Source organism: Danio aesculapii, chromosome 21, assembly GCF_903798145.1.
Source record: "Danio aesculapii chromosome 21, fDanAes4.1, whole genome shotgun sequence".
Classification (NCBI taxonomy): Eukaryota; Metazoa; Chordata; class Actinopteri; order Cypriniformes; family Danionidae; genus Danio; species Danio aesculapii.
Window position 1 is genome coordinate 45745057 of NC_079455.1, and position 27500 is coordinate 45772556.

General features: G+C 38.1%; 1 protein-coding gene across 2 annotated transcripts in view; it reads left to right on the forward strand.

The window, feature by feature from the left end:
• The window catches only part of ric1 (RIC1 homolog, RAB6A GEF complex partner 1), an 88379-nt gene that overhangs the window by 58419 nt on the left and 2460 nt on the right, over positions 1 to 27500 (forward strand). Inside the window, exons 18-26 of one of the 2 annotated variants that reach the window (XM_056447028.1) lie at positions 328 to 444; positions 2218 to 2598; positions 3889 to 4227; positions 15868 to 16035; positions 17580 to 17716; positions 21852 to 22147; positions 22524 to 22724; positions 23478 to 23655; positions 26078 to 26266. In XM_056447028.1, coding sequence (XP_056303003.1) covers positions 328 to 444; positions 2218 to 2598; positions 3889 to 4227; positions 15868 to 16035; positions 17580 to 17716; positions 21852 to 22147; positions 22524 to 22724; positions 23478 to 23655; positions 26078 to 26266 — 2006 coding nt within the window. The remainder of the gene's footprint in view (positions 1 to 327; positions 445 to 2217; positions 2599 to 3888; positions 4228 to 15867; positions 16036 to 17579; positions 17717 to 21851; positions 22148 to 22523; positions 22725 to 23477; positions 23656 to 26077; positions 26267 to 27500) is intronic. The other variant, XM_056447029.1, reaches the window with a different exon arrangement.

Sequence of the window (27500 nt, forward strand, 5' to 3'; positions counted from 1 at the left end):
CTCAAATACACACAGACATACACACTCACACAAACGCTTTAAACAGTATACACGTATAAATACATACACCCATACGCGTATACACACAAATAAACAAATTCACACATGCTGTCATACACACACACATAAACCAACACACATACACTCATATCCACACGTATAAACAAACTCACTCACATGCACATTTACACACACACTCGTATATAAACACACACGCCCATGTGCATACATTGACTGTGTGTGTGTGTGTGTGTGTGTGTGTGTGTGTGTGTGTGTGTGTGTGTGTGTGTGTGTGTGTGTGTGTGTGTGTGTGTGTGTGTGTGTCAGGCCTGTTCGGCTGAGAGTATCCTGCTGAATCTGGCTGGTCAGCTGATCATGCTGCAGAGAGACAGATCCGGCCCACAGGTACGAGAGAAGGACGCGCCAGCCAATCACAGCAAACTGGTGAGTTTGAGGCTCCGCCCACACTCTGATCTCACAGAGATTGTTCCAGAAGTTTAAACCCCCTCGTGTTTACTATTTCATACTATACTATAGTTTTAATCGTATAAATCATTCAAGTCAAACCTTCTGAGGTTCTTCATCAGTTATTAATTTTTTTTACTTAATTTTTAACTGTTTATAAATTTATATATATATTTATATACACATACATACATACATACATACATACACACAAATACATATATATATATATATATATATATATATATATATATATATATATATATATATATATACACACACAGTTGAAGTCAGAATTATTAGACCTCCTGTTTATTTTTTTCCCCAATTTCTGTTTAACAGAGAGCAGATTTCTTCAACACATTTCTAATCATAATAGTTTTAATAACTCATCTCTAATAACTGATTTATTTTCTCTTTGTCATGATGACAGTAAATAATATTAGACTAGATATTCTTCAAGACACTTCTATACAGCTTAAAGTGACATTTAAAGGCTTAACTAGGTTAATTAGGGTAACTAGGCAGGTTAGGGTAATTAGGCAAGTTATTGTATAACGATGGTTTGTTCTGTAGACTATTGAAAACAAATATAGCTTAAAGGGGCTAATAATATTGACCTTAAAATGGCTTTTAAAACAATTAAAAACTGCTTTTATTCTAGCTGAAATAAAACAAATAAGACTTTCTCCAGAAGAAAAAATATTATCAGACATACTGTGAACATTTCCTGAATCTGCTCAACATCATTTGAGAAATATTTAAAAATAAGATAAAAAAAATAATCTAAAGGGGGCTAATAATTCTGACTTCAACTGTACATATGTAAATGAAATATTTTAGTTTGTTGGTTTTTGTTTGTTTATTTATTTTATTTATTTGTTTATTTAATGGAAATAAATTACATTTTCGTTTAATGTATTTACATTTTATTCTTATTATTTATTAGTAGAGTGTCAGTGTGTGGAGAATTGTTACTTTATTCTTTTTTAATTGTGTTTTATTATTTTCTATTAATTAATTGTAGTTAAATTTATTTATTTATTTATTTATTTATTTCATTATTTATTTATTCATTATTGCATTTCATTTAAATACATGCATTAATTTTGTGTGTGTGTGTGTGTGTATATGTATGTTTGTTTTTTATTTAATTATTGAAATGTATTTTTGTTTTATTCTCTATTAATTATAGTTTAAATAGATTTTTTTAATTAGTTTATTAATGTATTCATTTACTTAATATAAATTACAGTTTATTTAAATGCATTTATTTATTTATTGCGCGTGTGTGCGTGCGCGTGTGCGCGTGTGCGTGCGTGCGTGCGTGTGCGTGCGTGCGTGCGTGTGTGCGCGTGTGTGCGTGCCTGTTTGTATCTATTTATTTTTCCTGTTCCTCTCCTGGTTCAAGTTCAGTGTGTGAAGGAATTAAATAATTTAGTATTTAAAAAAATTTATTTTTAGTTTTTTTATATATATAAATTAATTTGAGTTAAATTCAATTATTTGATTTATTTTTATTTAAATTAAATGAGATTCAATTTAAATACATGCATTTATTTCATTTGAATTTCCTATATATATATATATATATGTTTCCCAGTGTTGGGTTGCAGCTGGAAGGGCATCCGCTGTGTAAAACATATGCTGGATGAGTTGGCAGTTCACTCTGCTGTGGTGACCCCTGATGAATTAAGGGACTAAGCTGAACAGAAAATAAATGAATAATATGTTCCTGGTGGTCTTCCCCAGCTACCTTTCTGCGCGCCGGTGGTTCTGGCGCAGTGTGTGGAGAGCGTTTGGACGTCGAGTCGCAGTAACCGTAAGAAGCGTCACCTAATGGAGGCGCTGTGGCTGTCCTGCGGCGAGGCGGGGATGAAGGTGTGGCTGCCGCTGTTCCCCCGAGACCACCGCAAACCGCACTCGTTCCTGTCCCGCAGGATCATGCTGCCCTTCCACATCAACATCTACCCGCTGACGGTGCTGTTCGAGGACGCGCTGATCCTCGGAGCCTCCAACGAGACTGTGCTGTTCGACGGGCTGAGCTCAAGCACAGAGCCGCTGGAGGCGCTGTTCCCCTTCTGCACAGTGGAGAGAACATCACAGATATACCTGCACCACATACTGAGACAGGTAATATTACAGTTCAGCATGTTTAAAGGAGATCTGATATATAGATGTAATTATATATAAATGTAAAGGTAACGATGATTAGAGTTATAATAACCAGCTCGCATCTGCGACTCACACGTGTATGTTGATTCGCAAACGTCTTGCGAGTGTTTTATAACTGACGTGTGTCCGTACAGGAGGATCTAGCGAGACTCTGGTGTTTCAGTACTGAACAGTCGTTTACTGTTCCTGTCAGCGAACTCCAATAATGTCCAGCTACAAACCAAACCTCCTTCAGATCGATGTGTTTCAATAGATTTAGAGGGTTTTTTACTGTATTTGACATTTAGGGTTAGGGTGAGGTTGTTTATTTTTAACGGATATGAATAGTAGATCAATAGAGGAATAGGAGTCAGTCCAATTTAAAGCAGCAGCAGTTTTTTGCCATCTCCTGTAGTCCTGTCAGATTCCTTTACTGAATTCAGGAGCTTTAAACCTGTCTGTGCATTTTTTTTAAATTATTAAAATATATATTATTCTATTGAATATTATGTATATATATGTATATGTGTGTGTATGTATATATATATATGTATATATATATATATATATATATATATATATATATATATATATATATATATATATATATATATATATATATATATATATATATATATATATATATATACATACATACATACATATGCATACATGCATATATATATATATATTTTAATTAAATTAAATTGTTTATTTTTTCATTTATTTTAATACATACCTTTATTGTATTTGTGTGTGTATATGTGTATGTGTCTGTATGTGTAAATAAATATTTCAATATATTTGTAACAAAGTAAATAAATGTAGGGACAGGTCTGGATGTATGGGCAATGCACTTTGATTATGATTCTCCCTGTGTACGTGTCATTAGAGGGAAAAAAGCCCCGCCCACTAGTGACCATCTCTCCCTCATTAGCATAAACAGCCCTGAGTGAGAAGCAACCGTCTGTCATTAGTTTTAAATTTGCCACTATGCTGACACACAGGCATTTGTAGCTCCGCCCTCTTCTGAAAACGGCACAATCTCATTTGAATTTAAAGTGACAGTCACCAAAACACCACAACAAGGATCAAAGCCTGAAAGGGTCAGTTTCAGAGAGGTAGAACACATTATCTGTGTGTTATTTTGAGCTCAAACTCCACACACACTCATCAGAGACTTATTTTACATCTTGTTCATAGGGATATAGTAGGTCTCCTTAATATAAGGTGGAAGCTAAAACTAAACTCTCCTTAACTGTGTTTCAGCTGCTGGTGCGTAATCTGGGCGAGCAGGCGCTGATGTTAGCGCAGTCGTGTGCATCGCTGCCTTATTTCCCACATGTTCTGGAACTGATGGTGCATGTGGTTCTGGAGGAAGAGGCCACGTCCCGAGAGCCCATTCCTGATCCGCTGCTGCCCACCGTGGCCAAATTCGTCACAGAGTTCCCGCTCTTCCTGCAGACCATCGTCCACTGCGCACGCAAGACCGAATACGCCCTCTGGAACTACCTGTTCGCCGCCGTCGGGAACCCCAAAGACCTGTTTGAGGAGTGCTTGATGGCGCAGGATCTGGACACGGCGGCCTCATACCTGATCATACTGCAGGTGAGAGACGATTAACCCTTGTGTGCTACTGGGTCATTTTCATCCACTCTGGGCTGATTTTGAGTCTTAATTTGGCCACAGGTTTCTCTGTGATTCAGCAAATGGGTTGATTTTTGCTGACAAACCTTATTTTGACACATATTTATGAGGAAAATGCTTTGAAATTTGTTAAACTCAATAATACACTCTGGGCAAATTGACTCCCCTCTGGTGATGTTGGGGGCTGTTTTTGCCCCATTGACTTCTATTATAATCACAGTTATTGATTGTAAAGCCATGACTGCAGATAATCATGCATTCTTGATTGGTGCTGGTTTTTCTTGATGAGATTAAGAGGGACAAACAGTCACTTTTACTGTTAGTCATAAAATAAATGCAGAAATAAAAGACGAACAATAAAAGTGCCGAAATAAAACAATACAATATTTGTATTATTGAACAGTATAAATATTTGTTTGTGTATTTGTTTAGTGAAATAGTTTTCTTTTTGTCATTCACAACATCACAGTAGATGCAATGCAGAATGAAATGACATTACATCGACATCACAAAACACTGTAAACACCTAATATAATAAATAAGCTTTCATAATTTCATAAATGTATGGAAATATAGATTAATATAAAATATAAACCAATTTAAAATCAAGAAAGAAATGAAAAAAAAATTAAATAAATCTATTATAACAAAATGTGCAATCAATCTGATATGTGACACAGTTAGGTCAGAATTATTCGCCCTCCTGTGAATTTTCTTTTTCCAATATTTACCAAATGATGTTGAACAGATTCAGGAATTTCTCACAGTATTTCCTCTAATATTTTTTCTTCTGGAGAAAGTCTTGTTTCCTTTATTTCGGCTAGAATAAAAGCAGTTTTAATAGTTTTAAAGCCATTTTAAGGTCTATAATATAAGCCCCCTTAAGCAATATTAGTTTTGGATTGTCTCCAGAACTGACCACTGTTATACAATAACTTGCCTAATTACCCTAACTTTACCATAATTAATCTAGTTAGGCCTTTAAATGTCACTTTAAGCTGAATACTAGTGTCTTGAAGAATATCTAGTCTAATATATGTGCTGTCATCATGACAAAGAGAAAATAAATCAGTTATTAGAGATGAGATATTAAAACTATTATGATTAGAAATGTGCTGAAGAAATCTTTCCGATAGAAACTGGGATAAAATATACAGGGCGGCGAATAATTCAGGAGGAGGGCTAATAATTCTGACTTGAACTGCATATTTAGCCTATAATTAAGTATATTTATTTACTAGTGAAGCAAAAACAAGCAAATAAATTCATAAACCAGCTATAAATAAATGCATTTAAATTCAGTGAAACTTTTGTTTTTTAAGTGCTTATTTGAAATAACTTTCAATTTTTAATCTAAATATTAAGTATTTTGTAGAATTGTATATAATGGCTTATAGAATGCAATATATTGACTGATTTATTTATGTGTTCTTACAAGTTTGCATAAATAAATAAATAAATGCATTAAACAATGAAGAGGACAGGAAATTAAAGAATAAAAGAAATGCGGAAATAAAACAATAAAAGTCCCAAAAATAAAGCGCAAACAATAAAAGAAATGCGGAAATAAAACAATAAAAGTCCCAAAAATAAAGCGCAAACAATAAAAGAAATGCGGAAATAAAACAATAAAAGTCCCAAAAATAAAACGCAAACAATAAAAGAAATGCGGAAATAAAACAATAAAAGTCCCAAAAATAAAGCGCAAACAATAAAAGAAATGCGGAAATAAAACAATAAAAGTCCCAAAAATAAAACACAAACAGTAAAAGAAATGCGGAAATAAAACAATAAAAGTCCCAAAAATAAAGCACAAACAGTAAAAGAAATGCGGAAATAAAACAATAAAAGTCCCAAAAATAAAGCGCAAACAGTAAAAGAAATGCGGAAATAAAACAATAAAAGTCCCAGAAATAAAGCGCAAACAATAAAAGAAATGCGGAAATAAAACAATAAAAGTCCCAAAAATAAAGCGCAAACAGTAAAAGAAATGCGGAAATAAAACAATAAAAGTCCCAAAAATAAAGCGCAAACAGTAAAAGAAATGCGGAAATAAAACAATAAAAGTCCCAAAAATAAAGCGCAAACAGTAAAAGAAATGCGGAAATAAAACAATAAAAGTCCCAAAAATAAAGCGCAAACAGTAAAAGAAATGCGGAAATAAAACAATAAAAGTCCCAAAAATAAAACGCAAACAGTAAAAGAAATGCGGAAATAAAACAATAAAAGTCCCAAAAATAAAACGCAAACAATAAAAGAAATGCGGAAATAAAACAATAAAAGTCCCAAAAATAAAGCTCAAACAGTAAAAGAAATGCGGAAATAAAACAATAAAAGTCCCAAAAATAAAGCGCAAACAGTAAAAGAAATGCGGAAATAAAACAATAAAAGTCCCAAAAATAAAGCGCAAACAGTAAAAGAAATGCGGAAATAAAACAATAAAAGTCCCAAAAATAAAACGCAAACAGTAAAAGAAATGCGGAAATAAAACAATAAAAGTCCCAAAAATAAAGCTCAAACAATAAAAGAAATGCGGAAATAAAACAATAAAAGTCCCAAAAATAAAACGCAAACAGTAAAAGAAATGCGGAAATAAAACAATAAAAGTCCCAAAAATAAAACGCAAACAGTAAAAGAAATGCGGAAATAAAACTGTTGCAGACCTCACTCTGGAGGTCTTTAAAATGAATAAAAAAACAGAGAGAGACAGAGAGTTGGTCTTCAGCTGTGCTGTCCTCTTTGTTGACTTTAATCACACATGGCATTAAAAGCCATGACATCTCAAATATCACATGTATAGATAGATTTATAACATATATATACAAATATGTGTCAAATACAGGATCATAAAACAATAATAGTATCACATGCTAACATCAGATTATCCTTTAAAACTCAATTAACAAACCCACTTCTTCACAAATAACAGACATGACTTCACACCGATCATTTACACACATAACTGCAGTTATACACAACAATTTTATCTCATAAAATTATAGTATTTCATCTACATTGCAGTACTTTACTAACCTTTAAAATGAATAAAAAAACAGAGAGAGACAGAGAGTTGGTCTTCAGCTGTGCTGTCCTCTTTGTTGACTGAAGACGCGCTGTGGTTGTCGTGCCAACACTTTCTCTCAACTGCCAGCAGTTTAAAAAAATGCAACTTTGTGTTCTTCTTAAAGATACAATGTTAATACAGTAATAAATAACAGATATAGTTACAGCTTATCCTCTTGTGACCTAAAACTCATGTGGGTCACACTCTCCCGGCCAAAGAAGATGCTACTTCCCAATTTTCTTAAACAGTTGTGGTCTCAAAAGGCATATACAAGGTAGGAAAATGGTGGGAATGTATGGTATGGCATGGAAGGTCCAAACTGAGGTATGTAACATGGAGGTAAGTATGTTGGTGTCTGTGAATGGTAGTATGGCATATAGCTTATTATGCGATTATCTGGTTGTTCATAAAAACCTACAGTGTTAACTGCTGTGTTTTGCTGTAATGTTGGTTGACCTAGTGTTTCATATGTGAATGTCTGCCTCTGTCTCCTCTCTCTGGTAGATCGTCTTAATTCAGGATAATTTTCTTCAGATGGGTGACCTGTGGCTTCATCAATTTGTATGCATCCATTTTCATTATCTGCATATCTCTCTGATGATGGTATTGAATCGGTGATGAGTTCATCTGGTGTTTGACTTTCCTCCAGGTTATCTCTTAATGATACTCTATCTGTTATTGTGTCTCTTCTTTCAGGTGCTGTGTTAAGATGAGTCTCCTGGACTAACTCAGGCCTCTGTTGATGTGTATTTTCCATTTCCTGTTCAGTCCAACTTGAGGGGAACCTCAGCCAGTATCTCTCATGGTTATCCTCATCCGAATCAGTTGTGTCACTGCTGTAATTAGTTTCTTTGTTCTTAGTTTCTCTGTTGTTTTGTCTCTTCTGTCTCTGCTTTGCTACTTCCCCTGGATGGGACGATGTCTCCACAGGCAAGTCATTTACCAATAACAGCAAATTTCGGTGTAGAGTTCTTGTTCCTTTCTTATTTCCACATTCAGGGCTTACTACATACACAGGATTATCTGAAACTTGCTCCTTTACCACATAAATGCTCTTCTCCCAGTATGACCTAAGTTTTCCTGGACCTCCTTGCTCTCTAAGGTTTCTGACAAGAACTCTGTCTCCTGGTTTTAGAACCACACCTTTGACCTTCATATCATACTGACTTTTGCCACGTGTACTTGCTTGTCTACTGTTTTCATTTGCTATTTGGTAAGCCTCAGACATCCTTTTGGCCCACTGGCCAGCAAAACCCTTGTGAGTCACTTCTTCGCCCTCTTCAACCAATCCAAATATCAAATCAATGGGAAGGTAGGGTTGACGTCCATACAACAGATAGAATGGGGAATATCCAGTAGACTCATGACGGGTGCAGTTATATGCATGTATTATATGTGGGAGATGATCTTTCCATCTCGCTTTTTCTTTGTCTGCCAATGTCCGAAGCATTTGAAGGAGGGTCCGGTTGAATCTCTCTGCTGGGTTACTTTGAGGGTGGTAAGGAGATGTTCTTGAGTGGCGTACTCCAGCCAGTTGTCGAAGATTTCGAAAAAGCTCATTTTCAAACTCCCTTCCCTGGTCATGATGTAGCTTTCCAGGGTAGCCGAAGCGAGGGATGTAGTCATTGAAAAGACGTTCAGCTGCAGTTTTGCCAGATTTGTTTTTTGTTGGGTAAGCTTGAGCAAATCGAGTGAAGTGGTCTACAACTACTAGTATGTATTCATAGCCCCCGTGGCTTGGTTCTAAGTGCAAGTAGTCAATACAAACAAGCTCAAAAGGTGAGTTGGAAGATATACTGCCCATTGGTGCCCGGACATGGGTTACTGGCTTTTTTTGCTTGATGCATGGGCATTTTCGTGTAATATACTCCTCTACTTCCCTTTTCATATATGGCCAATAAAATCTTTCTCTCATCAGGTGGAGTACTCGTTCTGTGCCCACATGCCCCATATTATCATGCAAGTATTCCATAGCAAGTTGCTTGTACTGGGTTGGGAGAACCAGCTGTTTCCTCTCATTAGTCTGTCTATAAAGACACCCATCCTCTAAAAATAGTTTGTGCCATTCGTAAAGGAGTTTCCTGGCAGCTCCAGTCACTTGTTTTTTCATGTCCTCATCAGGTACCTTGACATCCTTTTTCATCTTAATTATCTTTGAGATCACTGGGTCTTCTCTTTGAGCTCTGGAAAGCTCAGCTTTACTTATCTTTGGTAACAATGAACATTGAGATGATGGGTCAGAGTCTATTGAGGAGATACTGAGTGCTGCAATCCAAGCTACATCCTTTGTTTTAGCCACATGAGTCCCATTCCAGACTGCTTGCACAACTTCTAATGACAGGTCTTCTGTACACTCTGTGACAAACCTTTCCATATCAAGAGGAATGCGTGAAAGTGTATCTGCATCAATGTTTATTTTACCAGGCCGGTACTTGATATCAAAATGATAGTCAGATAATTCTCCCACCCAGCGATGACCAACTGCATTCAGTTTTGCTGTGCTCATAACATAGGTCAAAGGATTATTGTCTGTATAGATGGTGAAATGTGGAGCGTAATACAGATAGTCCCTAAATTTCTCACACACAGCCCATTTCAATGCAAGAAATTCAAGTTTGCCGCTGTGTAGTCGGTAATTTCGTTCAGCTGGTGAAAGTGTTCGAGAGGCATATCCGATGACTCTCAACTTCCCATCTTGATGTTGGTACAGGATAGCCCCAAGACCTTTCTCTGATGCATCAGTGTGAAGTGTGAATGGTAGGTTAAAGTCTGGGTAAGCCAAAACTGGTGGTTTCATTAACATGTCAATCAGTGTTCCAAGTGTTCTCTGATGTTCAATTTTCCACTCCACAGGAGTTCGTGAGGGCAGTTGTGGGCCTTTAGCTTTTCTTTGCCTGGACTGAACTGTTGCCACATCAGCTTTTGTTTGTAGTAGTTCATAAAGTGGCTTAGCTATGCATGAAAAATCTTGGATAAAAGAACGGTAGTAACTTAGAAATCCAAGAAGTTTCCTTACATCACCAATTGTCTTTGGTTTTGGCTTTTTAGAGATAGAACTGCTTCAAGGTCTTTGGGATCTATTCTCACACCTTTGTCTGATACGAGGCGACCTACATATCGGACCTCATGACGAAAAAGTTCACATTTCTCTGGTCTTAGCTTGACCCCATGATGTTTAAGAGCTTGAAGGACTTTTCGAATACCTTCCACATGTTCCTCAAAACACTTGGCATAGCATAGCACATCGTCTAGATATGGGATACAACATTCATCCCTGAGGGAGTCCAGCATTTCCTCCATACTGCGCTGAAATGCTGCAGGTGCATTAGACAGGCCAAACGGAATTCTCACCCACTCATAAAGTCCCCAGGGTGTTATAAAAGCTGTCATATGTCTAGACCCTTCAGCTATAAAGCCCTGATGATAAGCTTTCCCCTGATCAAGAATGCTGAACCATTTGTATCCCCCAAGAGTGTCAATCAAGTCTTGTATTCTTGGTAGTGGATGTCTATCTGGTACTGTCTTTTTATTGAGTTGGCGATAATCAATACAGAGGCGCAGTGAACCATCCTTCTTTCTTACGCAGACCACTGGAGCAGAATAAGGGGACTTAGACTTTACAATCCAACCTTTAGCCAGTAGATCGTGAATGTAGTCCTTGACTTCTTTGAACAAAGGCTTGGGAATTGATGAATATGCATGCTGTACCGGAATGTCATCTCTGAGGTTGATTGACATTTGTAGACTTGGAATGCAGCCGATTTCATTTCCATCTTGGGCAAAGGCTGACGATTCTTCATACAGCATTTTCCTGACCACTGCTTGTTGTTCCTCTTTCAGATGGCTGAGGTCTACAGGTGGGTGCCATAGTGGTGAATTTTCTTCAGTAGCTAAAGTAGTCATGCTCTGAACCCTCACTCTACAGTTTGTCTTTTCTATCATTTCAGGTTGTAGTACTTCATCAATTGACTGGAAGTATCCAAGTATTGAGTTACTGGGCAGAGTGATGTCGCATGTAGAGTTATTACCGATGGGCACAAAAACATATGGATTTTTCTTGTCCTGAATTTCTAATAGCCCTCCACCTATATCTAGTTGCTCTAAATGCACATTGTTCTCCTCTGGCTCAAACAATACTAAGTTATCAACCCGATCAGTTTCGCATGCAACTTTGCACTTCACCCATGCAACTTGTCTAGCTGGGATGATGACGCCCCCTCGTTTTACTTTCACTCGCTCCCACCATATATTGGGCTCAGAAGTCTGCACAAAATTCACAAGAGTTTGGACTTTCTCAGTTGACACAGATATTGCTCCAGAAAGTAAAGAAACTAGAGTTGGTACCAGGCGCTCAGGTTGCCCTTGAATGAGTTCTTCCACTACATTGAATCCAAGTAATGGTCTTTCAATTGGCAAATGACTAACCAAAAAAGGAACATTGATTGAGAAGTTGGGATTATCATTTTCTTGTAAATTAACAGTAATAATGGCCCAACCATCAAATGGAATAAGGTCTCCATTCACTGCATACACTTCTAGTTTGTCTGGAGTTCCTATAAGCTCAGTGAGTGGTCTTACATTTACATCAGGTAGATACCTGTCTTTCCATGTACGATCAATTATGCTGACTTGAGCTCCAGTGTCAAGCAAAGCACTAACTGCAAGGCCATTGAGGTTACACTGAGTTAAGGCTTTTCTTCCAATCAAATTAACAATTTTATCATTCTTGGCTTTAGGTGGTGTTAAAATAGGTGGCTGATTATCTTCACTGTCTGATTTATTGACTGAGTTTTGGGACAACGAAGGCCTGGTCACTGCTCGTCCCTTTGCAGTGACCATTCCTCGTTTCCCTGAATTCTGTGTTTCCGCAAACATCCTCTCGCCAAATGTCCTGTTTCACCACATCGGAAGCAGTGATTACAATTATGTCGAGCTTCAACACATTTTGGGCAGCCACGAGATTTTACTCCTCTTTGTGAAATCTTCTTACTCCGAGAGCATGGACAGGCATTGTCAGGTTGTGTCAGCTGTTTTGGCTTTGTCATGGAGTCCACCATTCTGGTAAGTGCATCGACTTGAACTGTTAGTTGTTTTATCGGGTCATTTTTGGTTTTCTCATTGAATTCTCCAACAGGTTTACTTTCCAGCTGGGAACAGCTTACAGTGGTTTGCTTAACCCGAGTTAATGGACCCAGCCTTCGCACCCTCTCATTTTCATCACTGGTGAGTTTTGTTACACTTCTCAATATTGTTTCGTCTGTAATGGAACGGTTGGATAACAAGGGTTTTAATTCACTACGAATGTCTTTATATTTGTGTCCCAAGCCTTGGTATATGGTATGTAGAAACACATCTTGAACAGTTGCTGAGTCGTATCTGATGTCAGAGTTGTTCTGTTTTGCGGCAAGGAGAATTTTCTGTTTGAGTCCTATTACTCTGTACAGGAACTGCTGAGGAGTTTCATTTTCACTCTGTTTTGTACACATTAGTTCTTGGAATAACTCTGTACTGCTTTTGTCTCCTAGGTGTGACTGAAGGAATCCTTTTAGCTCCTCAATAGTCATATCTTCCTTATTCATCAGCATGTCTTTGAAGGTCCCTGGTTTTATTGTTCGAAAAATGCCTCTAATTAATTCTGCCTCACTGTAATTCTGTTTGATTCCATCTTCGATTTGTCTACATACATTAGTGTATGTAATATCTGATGTGCAATCGCCAATTTGTCCTCCATGTATTTTGAACTCTCTGTGCTGAAGGAAGGAAAGGTCTCTAAGGGAAATTACTTTGTCTGGCATCAACTGTGTCATTTTCTCAGGGTGATTGTTAGGCTGTGTGGTTTCAATTTTGTGTGTTACATTTTGTGTCATTGTAGGTTGTTGTGTGGATAATGTGAGGTAATGAAGAAGGTTCTTGGTCAGTTCTTCATAACTTGGGTGTACTATATTTGGGTTAGTGTCTGAGTTTGTGTTTGATACTCTAATTTCTCCTGTGTCAGTTGTAGCTGCAGATGATGCTAGATAAACAGTGTTTGTATTTGTGGTGTGGTCAGTAGTAATGGAGGTATGTGCTGTGGGGATAATGTGTTCATCGATTTTAGCATTAGTCTCAACAGGATTATGCTGATAAAAAGGTGCAGCAGTAGCTCGGACTTGTTCAATAGAGTTTACAGTTTCTTGCAAAATTAACAGTTCTGTCATCCCTTTATCTTTTGACTCTAGTAATTGTGTACTGTACATAAAAGCATTGATGTATTCGAAGCAACCCTCTTGATCGGTGGCATCTAGTTCAGACAGGTCCCTTTCTGGCACTGAAACAATACTTTTGGCAATTTGATACAGTTCATCAGCAGACAAGGTAAGTAGACTCTTTCTGATGTTCCACACCAGACTCTTCCTTACTGTATCTGACATGATGAATCTTCTTCACAATCCCTCAGTTCACAGTTGCAGTAGCCAGTCAGCAAAAGTCACTCTCTTCCCAGTTGCAGTAAGCAGAATCACACTCTTCACCGACGTTCTCTTGAGTACAAACTCGCAGCAGCGCATCCACACTTATGTGGTCCCAAAGATCAAGAATCACTGGATCAGCTTCCCATGGATATTAGGAGCCGATCCCGGACGAGCCCCCAAAATCTGTTGCAGACCTCACTCTGGAGGTCTTTAAAATGAATAAAAAAACAGAGAGAGACAGAGAGTTGGTCTTCAGCTGTGCTGTCCTCTTTGTTGACTTTAATCACACATGGCATTAAAAGCCATGACATCTCAAATATCACATGTATAGATAGATTTATAACATATATATACAAATATGTGTCAAATACAGGATCATAAAACAATAATAGTATCACATGCTAACATCAGATTATCCTTTAAAACTCAATTAACAAACCCACTTCTTCACAAATAACAGACATGACTTCACACCGATCATTTACACACATAACTGCAGTTATACACAACAATTTTATCTCATAAAATTATAGTATTTCATCTACATTGCAGTACTTTACTAACCTTTAAAATGAATAAAAAAACAGAGAGAGACAGAGAGTTGGTCTTCAGCTGTGCTGTCCTCTTTGTTGACTGAAGACGCGCTGTGGTTGTCGTGCCAACACTTTCTCTCAACTGCCAGCAGTTTAAAAAAATGCAACTTTGTGTTCTTCTTAAAGATACAATGTTAATACAGTAATAAATAACAGATATAGTTACAACTTATCCTCTTGTGACCTAAAACTCATGTGGGTCACAAAACAATAAAAGTCCCAAAAATAAAGCGCAAACAGTAAAAGAAGTGCGGAAATAAAACAATAAAAGTCCCAAAATTAAAGCGCAAACAGTAAAAGAAATGCGGAAATAAAACAATAAAAGTCCCAAAAATAAAGCGCAAACAATAAAAGAAATGCGGAAATAAAACAATAAAAGTCCCAAAAATAAAGCGCAAACAATAAAAGAAATGCGGAAATAAAACAATAAAAGTCCCAAAAATAAAGCACAAACAGTAAAAGAAATGCAGAAATAAAACAATAAAAGTCCCAAAATTAAAGCGCAAACAGTAAAAGAAATGCGGAAATAAAACAATAAAAGTCCCAAAAATAAAGCGCAAACAATAAAAGAAATGCGGAAATAAAACAATAAAAGTCCCAAAAATAAAGCACAAACAGTAAAAGAAATGCGGAAATAAAACAATAAAAGTCCCAAAAATAAAGCGCAAACAGTAAAAGAAATGCGGAAATAAAACAATAAAAGTCCCAAAAATAAAACACAAACAGTAAAAGAAATGCGGAAATAAAACAATAAAAGTCCCAAAAATAAAGCGCAAACAGTAAAAGAAATGCGGAAATAAAACAATAAAAGTCCCAAAAATAAAGCGCAAACAATAAAAGAAATGCGGAAATAAAACAATAAAAGTCCCAAAAATAAAGCGCAAACAGTAAAAGAAATGCGGAAATAAAACAATAAAAGTCCCAAAAATAAAGCGCAAACAGTAAAAGAAATGCGGAAATAAAACAATAAAAGTCCCAACAATAAAGCGCAAACAATAAAAGAAATGCGGAAATAAAACAATAAAAGTCCCAAAAATAAAGCGCAAACAGTAAAAGAAATGCGGAAATAAAACAATAAAAGTCCCAAAAATAAAACGCAAACAATAAAAGAAATGCGGAAATAAAACAATAAAAGTCCCAAAAATAAAACGCAAACAATAAAAGAAATGCGGAAATAAAACAATAAAAGTCCCAAAAATAAAACGCAAACAATAAAAGAAATGCGGAAATAAAACAATAAAAGTCCCAAAAATAAAACGCAAACAATAAAAGAAATGCGGAAATAAAACAATAAAAGTCCCAAAAATAAAACGCAAACAATAAAAGAAATGCGGAAATAAAACAATAAAAGTCCCAAAAATAAAGCACAAACAGTAAAAGAAATGCGGAAATAAAACAATAAAAGTCCCAAAAATAAAGCGCAAACAATAAAAGAAATGCGGAAATAAAACAATAAAACATTTGTATTTTTCCTCATTTGTCTGTTTGTCCTCAGAATATGGAGGTTCCAGCAGTCAGCCGTCAGCACGCCACACTGCTCTTCAACACTGCTCTGGAGCAGGGGAAGTGGGATCTGTGTCGTCACATGATCCGATTCCTCAAGGCCATTGGCTCAGGGGAGAGCGAGACTCCACCCACCACACCTACAACTCAGGTGAGAGAGGTGAGATTATGAACATGGGGAGACTCTGAAGATTAAAGGGCTCCTATTTTACCTCTTTTACAAGAAGTTTTGAGTCTCCAGAATGTGTCTGTAAAAAAACCCATCAGATATTTCATTAGACTCCGCTGAATATGTGAGCTGTGGGTGTCAGAGCAAAGTGTAGCTGTTTTTCTTGCCTTTAAATGCAATTGAGCTGGTTCTCCCCGCCCACCGTTCCCACATGCATGTGTGTTTCTGCTGCAATTCGTCAGATAAACAGCAGTCAGTGACACGGATGAAGCAGAGATTCAGTTCATCAAAAATACCACCATTATTTGATGTATTTGTGGTGGAGTTTATTCAAGCTTTTCTGCAACGATCAGTCACACACAAATGTTTTTACAAAGTTTGCAGTACACACACACACACGTTTACCATTGTTTTTGCGGCAAATGCTTCAATACACTGTTTTATGGATATCCATTATGCTACTGTACAAAATAAACCAGATTTAACACCTACATATACCGCGACATCTGTTGTGTGATTGAAGTATCCTCGTATATAGTTGTACTGACACTATTCGTCTCTGATGATTCCAGCGGTTATGAATTACAGCGATTTTACTGTCTTTATTACAATCATGCTCTGATTTATTACCGTGTTAAACCTGTGAAACTCATTCCTGAGCTGCAGCTGATCACAGAGCGCTGAATTGATCTGAGTTAATCCCAGTTTCTTTGCAAATCCTATTCTGTGGACGTGTTTACACTCGTTACTATGGAGACATGTTAATACATTCCTGTCAATCAATGCAGTGGGTGGGGAAAACCATAATTTTGCACCAGGTTGTGGGCGTCCTCAAAATTGCAGGGGTTTAGATCCTATTTTAAAGTCAGATTTAATGTTTCTGTCACTCCAATATGTCTGTGGACACACTATAGTACACACAGTTCTGTTCAAACGGCTCACAAAAGCAGATTTTACACCTTTAATTATAACTCTAAGGGAGCCTCTAGTGGCCGGATGATGAACTGCAGATTCAGTCACTTCTGTATCAGTTTAATGAGGGAGATCAGGAGGTTCTGCTTGATTTCACACAATAAAAACTGTTTTTTTTTTGTTGTTGTTTTTTTACAACTAAAATTATTCGTTTTTGTAATATTTGCAGCAAAATTTGTACCGTTTTTATTGTTTGTTTAATTTCTGCATTAGTTTTCTAAAAATTATTATTATTATTGATGGCAGAACTGCGAATACTGGATATTTTGACTTTATTATGAAGGATAATGAAGCATCTGAAGCTCACTTTTGTGTGTGTGTGTGTGTGCGTGTGCGTGTGTGTGTGCGTGTGCGTGTGCGTGTGCGTGTGCTTGTGCGTGTTTAGGTGGGAGCGGGGTAAATAGTTCCTCTGTATAGTTAGCACTTATTGCTCACTGAATTAATCCTCGATTGCAAGTCACTTTGGACAACAGAGTCTGCTAAATGACAGCATGTAAATATGTGTGTGTGTGTGTGTGTGTGTGTGTGTGTGTGTGTGTGTGTGTGTGTGTGTGTGTGTGCAGGAACAGAGCCCCAGCAGTGGCTTTGAGTTCTTCAGGAACCGCAGTATCAGTCTCTCTCAGTCTGCAGACAGCATCGCCGCAGGGAAGTTCAACCTGCAGAAGACCATGAGTATGCCCACCGGACCCTCCTGCAAGAGGTAACAACACACACACACACATCTGGAGTACTTTTATTTCTACAAGAAAGGTTTTAAGACATGGAAGTAAGCTAATAATATAATACATGAGTATGCTAGTAGCAGTAGTTGTTTATTTGAGATTGTACAGCTCTAAAGCTGCTTTTTTTGCCGTTTTTTTATTTGCTAAGTTGTTCAGACTTCTCTCTGGCATCCTCTCCAGGTGAAAAAGATATCTGTTAGCGTTTTCCTTGATAACAGCATCAGAAACATTGGTTTCCCTGTTAACCATGTCAGAAATTGTAGCAGCATCAGAATATTTTGTTTCCCTGGTAACTGCATCAGAAATGGTGGTTTCCTGGTAACGGCATGAGAAATAGTGATTTCCCCTGGTAACAGCACCCTTGTTCATTTCACTTTATTGTGTGTTGTGACCTTGCTCAATGTGCATGAGCAAATGACTTGAGCTTTCATAGTGTCTCATTGCAATTGCGTGACTTTTCAGGGTCCAACACTAAGGATTTACCTTTATTTTCTCTGGCCACACCTAAACTAATTATTTCCTTGCCACAAATTTTAAATAATGTGTCAAAACAAGCTAAATATAGCTGTCTTCATACACTTTTTATTCAACAAAAATGTTCCTAAAAAAACAATTGACATTTAAAAACAATTATTCTCATGCAGCTATGCACAGCAGTCTGTCCAGGCTAAAGGTCTCAGATCACCAGTCAACTACACATAAATGGAGGGATAGGCCCAATCCCAATTCTACCCATTAGCCCCTCCCATACCCCTCATTTTGCACATTCCCGTGAAGGGGTAGGGGTGTCCCAGTTCTCTTTAGCTTGAAGGCGTAGGGCTAAGGGGAAAGGGCTAAATACCCCTTCGAATTGAGATTTTTCAGGACCACACTCGAAACCAAGGGATAAGAAAATTTCCCAAAATACTCCAGCCGCAACGGCAGCATAGCTGCAGAAGTCAGCAGATCATATTAATAATAATAATGAATAATAATTTCTTACATTTATATACCGCTTTTCTGGACACTCAAAGCGCTTTACGCATAGGGGGGAATCTCCTCATCCAACCACCAGTGTGCAGCATCTGCCTAGATAACTCGACGGCAGCCATTTTGCGCCAGACCGCACACCACACACCAGCTGATTGGTAGAGAGGAGACAGAGTGATTAAGCGTGGTTAGGAGGCCATGGTTGACAAATTTGGCCAGGATGCCGGGGTTAAACCCCTACCCTTTTTCGAAGGATGTCCTGGGATTTTTAATGACCACAGAGAGTCAGGACCTCGGTTTAACGTCTCATCCGATAGATGGTGCTCACTAAGCAGTCCCTGTCACTATACTGGGGCATTAGGACCCACACAGACAGCAGGTTGAGCGCCCCCTGCTGGCCTTACTAACACCACTTCCCGCAGCAACCTAGCTTTCCCATGTGGTCTCCCATCCAGATACTGACCGGGCTCAGCCCTGCTTAGCTTCAGTGGGCGACTATGTGAGAGTTGCAGAAAGCTAGCTGCCAGCAGATCGTCAAATTAGTATTTTTTTTGTCATTATTATGAATTTTTACAACAAACAAGCATATGTTTTGATACACTCATAACCGCGCTCGTGTTTTACCGTCATGCTAAAAAAACGTTAAATTTAGCTATCTATAATCCATAATAATAACTCCTAATGACACTGGAAAACCTTGTCAGAGAAGTCTAGTGTCTGTGAATGAGCTGTTTAAGGTGTCTGCTATAATGTTAATGATGTTTTGTTAATGACGTTCACATTAGATCGTTATAATAACATGATATATGCCTACAGTGATTTCCTGAAGATAAACACCAAAAAATAACCCAACTGTAATGCCTACAGCAGTTGTGATCATCTGATCTCATATGAAGCAAGAGATCGCGATGACATATGATGACGTGTGCAGGTGCTGTAGTGCTGTCCCAATTTAAGGGGTAAATTTTGAAGCCCTTCCCTTTCACACTCTGTTTCAAGGGCCAAGGGAAATGAGTACAAAAATAGAATAGGGATTGGGCCTTAATCTCCTATTAAAGTAATGTTATTGTAAAGGGCGATAATTAAAGTAAACCATTAACGAAAATAACTAGCAAAAGAAAGTCGGTGAAAAACATTCCGTGTGCGATTATAAAAGACTGATCGCGCACACACGGTTAACGTTAGACCAATTAATAATCTGTTTAATGAATGGTTAAAGCGAAAGCGGCGACCTCTGCTTCTTACAAAGAATCTTAAACTCTTGAAAGTAGCAGGACTGTGGGTGCACGAGCATTGCTTTTTCCCCCCAGTTTATTTCAAAGAGAACCAATCACACTAGTTGCATTTCCAGGCACACTTGCTTAACGCAAGGAAATGAGAGCGCGCATCACATCAGCGGTGTGTGCGACACTAAAGCCCTTGTCAGTGAGTGAGGAGGATCGCCTGTCTCACGGTGCACGTGATTCTCTCATTCGTTATTCACTTGCTTTCTTTTACTCGTGCGAATAGTTCTTTTTGTCATTCGTGCTGCTTATCGATATATACATATATATATATATAAACCCTCTAAATCCATCAGACCTCTTTTCTTAATGAGCATTTTCTATCAGGCTCCTCTCATTAGGTTCAGAGGTTTCGTTTTATAGCTAAAGAACAGGTTATTATCTAGTAAATAAGTGACATTTATGAAAAAAAGGTATTTTTAGACAATTCTTTGGTTTATAACAAGGTAGATTTTCTTTGGCGTCAAAACCAGCTAAATCCACATCTGCTTTTTATGCAAAAACCTCTAAACCCACCTATTGAGACAGGACAGTGTAATTAGCTGAAAATCACTAAAGATGCTATTAGAAATGATTTTACCAATCATAAAACACAATACACAAACCACTTGAAATTTAAAATGCATAAATCTGTCAAGTAAGTGGCGGTTCATTCCACTGTGGTTAACCAGGGAAAAAGCAGAAGGAAAATGAATAAATTAAATCTGTCAAGTAAGTGCGTTAATCAATACCATTATTAAATCTTGACATTAATTAAATCTTAACAATCTGTTGTCATTTCTGATATTTGGGATTTAGATTTAATGTAAGTAAAATAATGTAAACATTTTAGATTCAAATATTGTAGTGTAAAACATTGTGAAACATCAATATCTGTGCATTGTCCATTAATATAAAAAGCTTATCAGACACAGAAGTATTATGAAGTCATTTAAATAATGCATAGTTTTATACATTATATTTATCTTTATAAAGTAGCTTACTTAAGCAAATAAAACAAAAGGTCTGTTGGGCAATAAGGGGATGCCTCTGAAAAGCTGTCGTTCATTCAGTCTCCCCATACTCACAGTCTCTTGTTTATCCTCCTCCATGTGGGATAAAAGATCAGCATCTTAACTCTTTTGTAAAGTGCAGCTGATGTTTAATGTATAGTAAATCAGACTCATTCAAAGTAGCGTCGCTGCTCAAATACTCGTTATGAATGCATGCTACACTTCTGACTGTACCGTGTGTTTTCCTCTTATAATGCACAGAGTTTTGAGGTAAGGGACGTTTTCATTTGCCATCCACTGACAGTCAGACAGGCTCATCCAGGAAGCGGAATAAACCAGTCTCCTCATAAAAGCCGGCGTATAAGCGCGCTGCTACATTGAACACGTATGATTCGATTCGCGCCTTCTGATTGACAGCAAAAGCCGCTATATCCCGACAACCAAAGGCAAGGGGCGTTTAGAGGCGTTGACCAGGCTGGGAGATGACCAGCCAAAACCAGCTATGTCCAGCTTAAACCAGGCTGGTCAAGCTGGTTTTAGCTGGTCATTTTCCAGCCTGACCAGCTAAGACCAGGCTAGAAATGGCTGGAAACCAGCCTGGAAATGGCCAAAACCCCTCTAAAACCAGGCTGGTCGACCAGCTAAAACCAGCCTAGGCTAGTTTAAGCTGTTTTTTTCAGCAGGGGTCCAGAGCTTGTTAATCCAGTAGTCAAAGCTTTCTGGTGAATCTGTTCATTATATGTGGCGGATAGTTTTGTGATGGCTGACACAAATAATTCAATGTATGGGATACACTGTTCACGAACCGTGTGTGTCTGTGTGTGATTGTGTATGTTTATAATGTGTGTGTGTGTGTGTGTGTGTGTCAGTGGCGAGCGCTGGTGTAAGGACAGTGACTCCGCAGAGAATCTCTACATTGATGTGATGTTATGGAGACACGCTCGCCATCTGCTGGAGCAGGTGCGTCTGCGGGATCTGGGCTGTTTCTCCGCTCAGCTGGGCTTCGAGCTGATTGGTTGGTTGTGTCGTGAGCGCACGCGGGTCGCACGAGTGGACGACTTCGTCACCGCGCTCAAATGCCTGCACAAGGACTTCCTGTGGCCCTTTCCTGTTATCCCAGCATGCACCATCAGCTCGCCGCTCAAGAACGGACGCTGCCGCCCAGGTGTGTGTGAAGCTTTATTATTTATTTATTTGTTTATTATATATTATTTAACTATATTTAATCTTTTGACATGTGCTACCTATGTTTTTTTAAATTATTTTTTTACATTTACATACACAGTCTACACAATGTTATTACTTTTCTTTCATTTTTGCATAATATAATATTGAACTAACACAACTTACATGCTACACATAATTTAAATACGATTATTAATTTACTTAATGCCTTATATATTTATTTAAAGTGCATTATGTACATGTTTGTTTGTCAATTTATTACACCAAGGCTGATTGTATACCCTTCATGTAAATGTATAATGATATGTAAATGAGCACATATGATTGACCAATCCTGTCTCTCGTCCTCCTGCTAGTGTTGAGCTCTCGTCTGCTGAAGTCTCAGTCTGCAGACAGTCTGCTGAACAGTGAGATGGACACCACACCCCCTCAGGTCAGCACAGCCAATCACCGCTGGCTGGATGGTTTGGGGGCGGTGTCTAAAGAGCTGGACTCCGCCTCTTCACATGGAGGACCACAGACTCAGGAGGCTTTTCTTTCGCCACTTATTAGTAAAGGTGAGCGAGTGAATATCCATCCATCCACCTATTCATCCCTCTATCCATCCAACTATTCATCCATCCATCCATCCAACTATTCATCCATCCACCTATTCATCCATCCATCCATCCATCCAACTATTCATCCATCCACCTATTCATCCATCCATCCATCCATCCATCCATCCAACTATTCATCCATCCACCTATTCATCCATCCATCCATCCAACTATTCATCCATCCACCTATTCATCCATCCATCCATCCATCCATCCAACTATTCATCCATCCACCTATTCATCCATCCATCCAACTATTCATCCATCCATCCATCCATCCAACTATTCATCCATCCACCTATTCATCCATCCATCCATCCATCCAACTATTCATCCATCCACCTATTCATCCATCCATCCATCCATCCATCCACCTATTCATCCATCCATCCATCGTTCCAACTATTCATCCATCCATCTATCCACCTATTCATCCATTCATCCATCCATCCACCTATTTATCCATCTATCTGTCCATCTATCCATCCATCCATCCATCCATCCATCCATCCATCCATCCACCTATTCATCCATCCATCCACCTATTCATCCATCCATCCATCCATCCATCCACCTATTCATCCTTCCATCCATCCACCTATTCATCCTTCCATCCATCCATCCATCCATCCACCTATTCATCCGTCCATCCATCCATCCATCCATCCATCCAGTTTTTAAATTGTAATTCTCTCTCTTTCTTTGTCTCAGGTGAGGAGTGCAGCATCGGCTCGGCCACAGACCTGACGGAGACCAGCTCCATGCTGGATGGTGATTGGACGATGGTGGATGAGAACATCTCCACCCTCAGCCTCAGCCAATCAGAGCTGGAGCACATCTCCATGGAGCTGGCCAATAAAGGGCCACATAAGAGCCAGGTGCAGCTGCGGTGAGTCATGTGATCATCAGCCAATCAGAGACACTCATACTGTAGTCTGTACAACAACACAAATAGATGAAATCAGATTATTATTATTGGTTTTTGAGAATGAATTTCCATGTAGTGTGTACCACAGCTCTGAGTGAAGTGAAATATCCAGCTCAGGCTTGAATCTGAAAGTGCACAGTGTTTAAAACTATTGATTCATCTATAAGAGTCGACTCCTAGTGCTTTAAATGAATCTTCTTGATAACGAGTCTTTAGCCGTGACGCGGATACGAAACTTAAGCCCCGCCCAGTTTTTGCACGTGCAAACCCGGGAAAATTGAAACCTGCAGTCCCGCCCACAAACACAGTACGCGAAGAAGAGGCTAGACACACACTGTAGCAGACGCCGGTTGAATGAAGTCACGCTGTGCTCAGCTGGATATTATGCACTATGGTGATAGTAACTACTATGAAGCGTGTTTCGGGTGGCCGCTGAGATTGGATCCTATACCAATGTTGGCGACCATAGTTGGATTCCATTGAAATAACTGAAGTTTTCCGGGCTGGAGATGGGTCTGAAATACAGGAGACAGGAAATACAGGAGTGTTGGCAGGTATACTCACTCATACTCTCTGCGCTCTGACTACTTCAATATTGTTGATGAGCTGTGCTGGGCGTTTCACTCTGTCTCACGCTGAACGCTGTGGACCAATCACAACAGGCTGTCATCGGTCCAATCAGCGCAGATTAGCTTTGCGCTAAGGAGGGGTTTGGAAACAAATGAATTGCTGAATGATTCATGAGATAATTAGGTAAAAATGCAGATTATAAGACCATGAAAGTGTTTTTTTGACCTTGCATGTAGATCAGCCTGTTGTTGGAGACCCCAAAAACCTAAATATGAGCCTATTTCATGTATAATAGGGGCTCTTTAACAATTAATTTGACTTTTTAAAAAGATTTTTAAACGACCAGATAGTTTAAAAAATACTTGAAAAGAAAAAAAGTTTGAAAAGTGAAGTGCTTTATGTACGTTTTGTATCATTGTATTGTAAACTGCTGTTACAGTTTTTACAAAACTGACCTGAAAAGCTGTTGTATTTATACAATGTAGGGAAATGTCCTCGAGCCGGGATTCGAACTCAGATGCCCTGACGTGCTACTGCACCATATGTCGGCGCGCTAACCATTATGCTATTGCGCCGACAGGTTAATTTTTTTAATCTAGATTAAGCTCACTGTAATCTTGCAATTATTCTAAATTAATCTAGATTAAAATGGCTGATTTGAATTCTGCCGAAGGCATTCAGAATATGTGTGCTACCCAGATAATGACTACAGTAAGTCTTTGAGAACGGCTTTCTCCAGCCAGGTGGCGCATTAGACCAGGGGTTTATCTCCTGCTTCCAAAATGCATCACAGACTGCTGGAGAAACTGTTCTACTGTGATAATTAATGAAAATAAATGATGTTCAATAAGATGTACTTGTGTTTACTAACTGTTTATTCAGGTAAACATGAATGTTGAACTGTAGGCCTACATAAGCTCCAAACAGGGATTATTGATGACCTTAATCTGACTAAAGTCATCACTGAACTAAACAGAAATGAAGTTAAGACATGTGGAGTATGCAGATATTAGAGGCATTACTGAAGTAAACACTGCAGTCAAACTATTACCGTCATGTTGGACTTTTCACTATATTTCAGACAAGATCCACACACACGGCTGTCAGTAAAGGAACACACACACACACACACGCACACACACACACACATCGCGAAATGCTGAAGTTTTTTTTCATTCAGTGTACGTTATTAATCTCCATAACACTCTCCCCAGTTACTCCTTATCTGCGTCTAATACCCCAGTTTGTCACGGGGGCATGAATGAAATGTTCATGAGTGAAAGTCAAACTGCTGAACTGCAGTTAAAGTCACCCAAAATGACAGGAAACTCTTCCATTACAGCACTTCACGTAAACACCTTCATCATATTATTGACTATTAAGGCAAATAACTAGATAACAGATGTCCATGTCAGCGTAGTCAGTCGTTTCTTCAGAGTAAGTGAAAGATCCACAAGGGCATCCTGCTGATTTGGCACTTTTTTAGTCAGACGGCTCACCGGTCAGGGATACATCCACGCTAAAATATGAAGGTGAAAGTCATCATAGCTTGTGTAGAATAGACCCAGCTCCCAACCCAACTTTGAGAATAGATAGCCCGATAAGAATCTCACGTCAACGCAGAACGTTAACACCAATAACGGCCCACCAGTACTGTATATATTTTGTGTATGTAAAATTTTGTGCATAAAAACGACTTCAGTATAAAAAACACACAATTATTTTCACCTTTTCTTTATTTTATTTCAATATAAAATAATTCTTTCATTAACTTAATTATTACTTCTGTGTGTGTGTACATGTGTGTGTTCAGGTATCTCCTGCACGTGTTCATGGAGGCCTGCTGTCTGGAGTGGTGTGTGGTGATCGGGCTGATCTTACGGGACGCCGCCGTCATTAAACAGGTGGTGTGTTTTCTGGACAGTCCAGAAGTGCCGTCAGAGACTGTGCAGAGCATCAGAGCCGGACTGATGGCGGTCGACCGCTGGGCCTCGTCTGATTGGTCAGTCAGCATCTCACCATCACTGATTACACTCTTCATGTGTGTTTGATCAAGATTACTGTAGAAAGGCTGGTGTGTTGCTACTATTAGAAACTACTGTACTACTATTACTACTTTTTTCTGTGTGATAATTACTATAATTTTAAGATAATTACTATAGTTGTTACCATAGCAACTACAGAATTATCACTTCTCATTAATTACTATAGTTGTTGCTACCATAGCAACTACAGAATCATTACAACAGATTAATTACCATATTTGTTACCATAGCAACTACAGAATTACCGCTTCAGATTAATTACTGTAGTTGTTGCTACCATAGCAACTACAGAATCATTACAGCAGATTAATTACTATAGTTGTTACCATAGCAACTACAGAATCATTACAGCAGATTAATTACCATAGTTGTTACCATAGCAACTACAGAATCATTACAGCAGGTTAATTACTATAATTGTTACCATAGCAACTACAGAATTACAGCTTCAGATTTATTACTGTAGTTGTTACTACCATAGCAACTACAGAATCATTACAGCAGATTAATTACTATAGTTGTTACCATAGCAACTACAGAATCATTACAGAAGATTATTTACTATAGTTGTTACCATAGCAACTACAGAATAATTACAGCAGACTAATTACTATAGTTGTTACCATAGCAACTACAGAATAATTTCAGCAGATTAATTACTATATTTGTTACCATAGCAACAACAGAATTAGCGCTTCAGATTAATTACTGTAGTTGTTGCTACCATAGCAACTACAGAATCATTACAGCAGATTAATTACTATAGTTGTTACCATAGCAACTACAGAGTCATTACAGCAGATTAGTTACTATATTTGTTACCATAGCAACTACAGTATTACCGCTTCAGATTAATTACCATAGCTGTTCCTACCATAGCAGCTACAGAATCAACATAGCATATTAATTACTATAATTTTTGTTACCATAGCAACTACAGATTAATCGCTATAGTTGTTGCTACCATAGCAAATACAGAACCAGAACAACCAATTAATTACTATTAATGTTGTTACCATAGCAACTACAGAATGACCACAACAGACTAATTGAAGTACTCTACTCTAGTATAATTCTAAAAACACTGCAGTATTCACTCTAAATAACCTGTTTTTGTTGTTGTTTTTATTATGTTCTGTTTGTAATTTAAAATGTTTTATAGCAGTAGTCATTTTCTCAATCTCTGAGCGT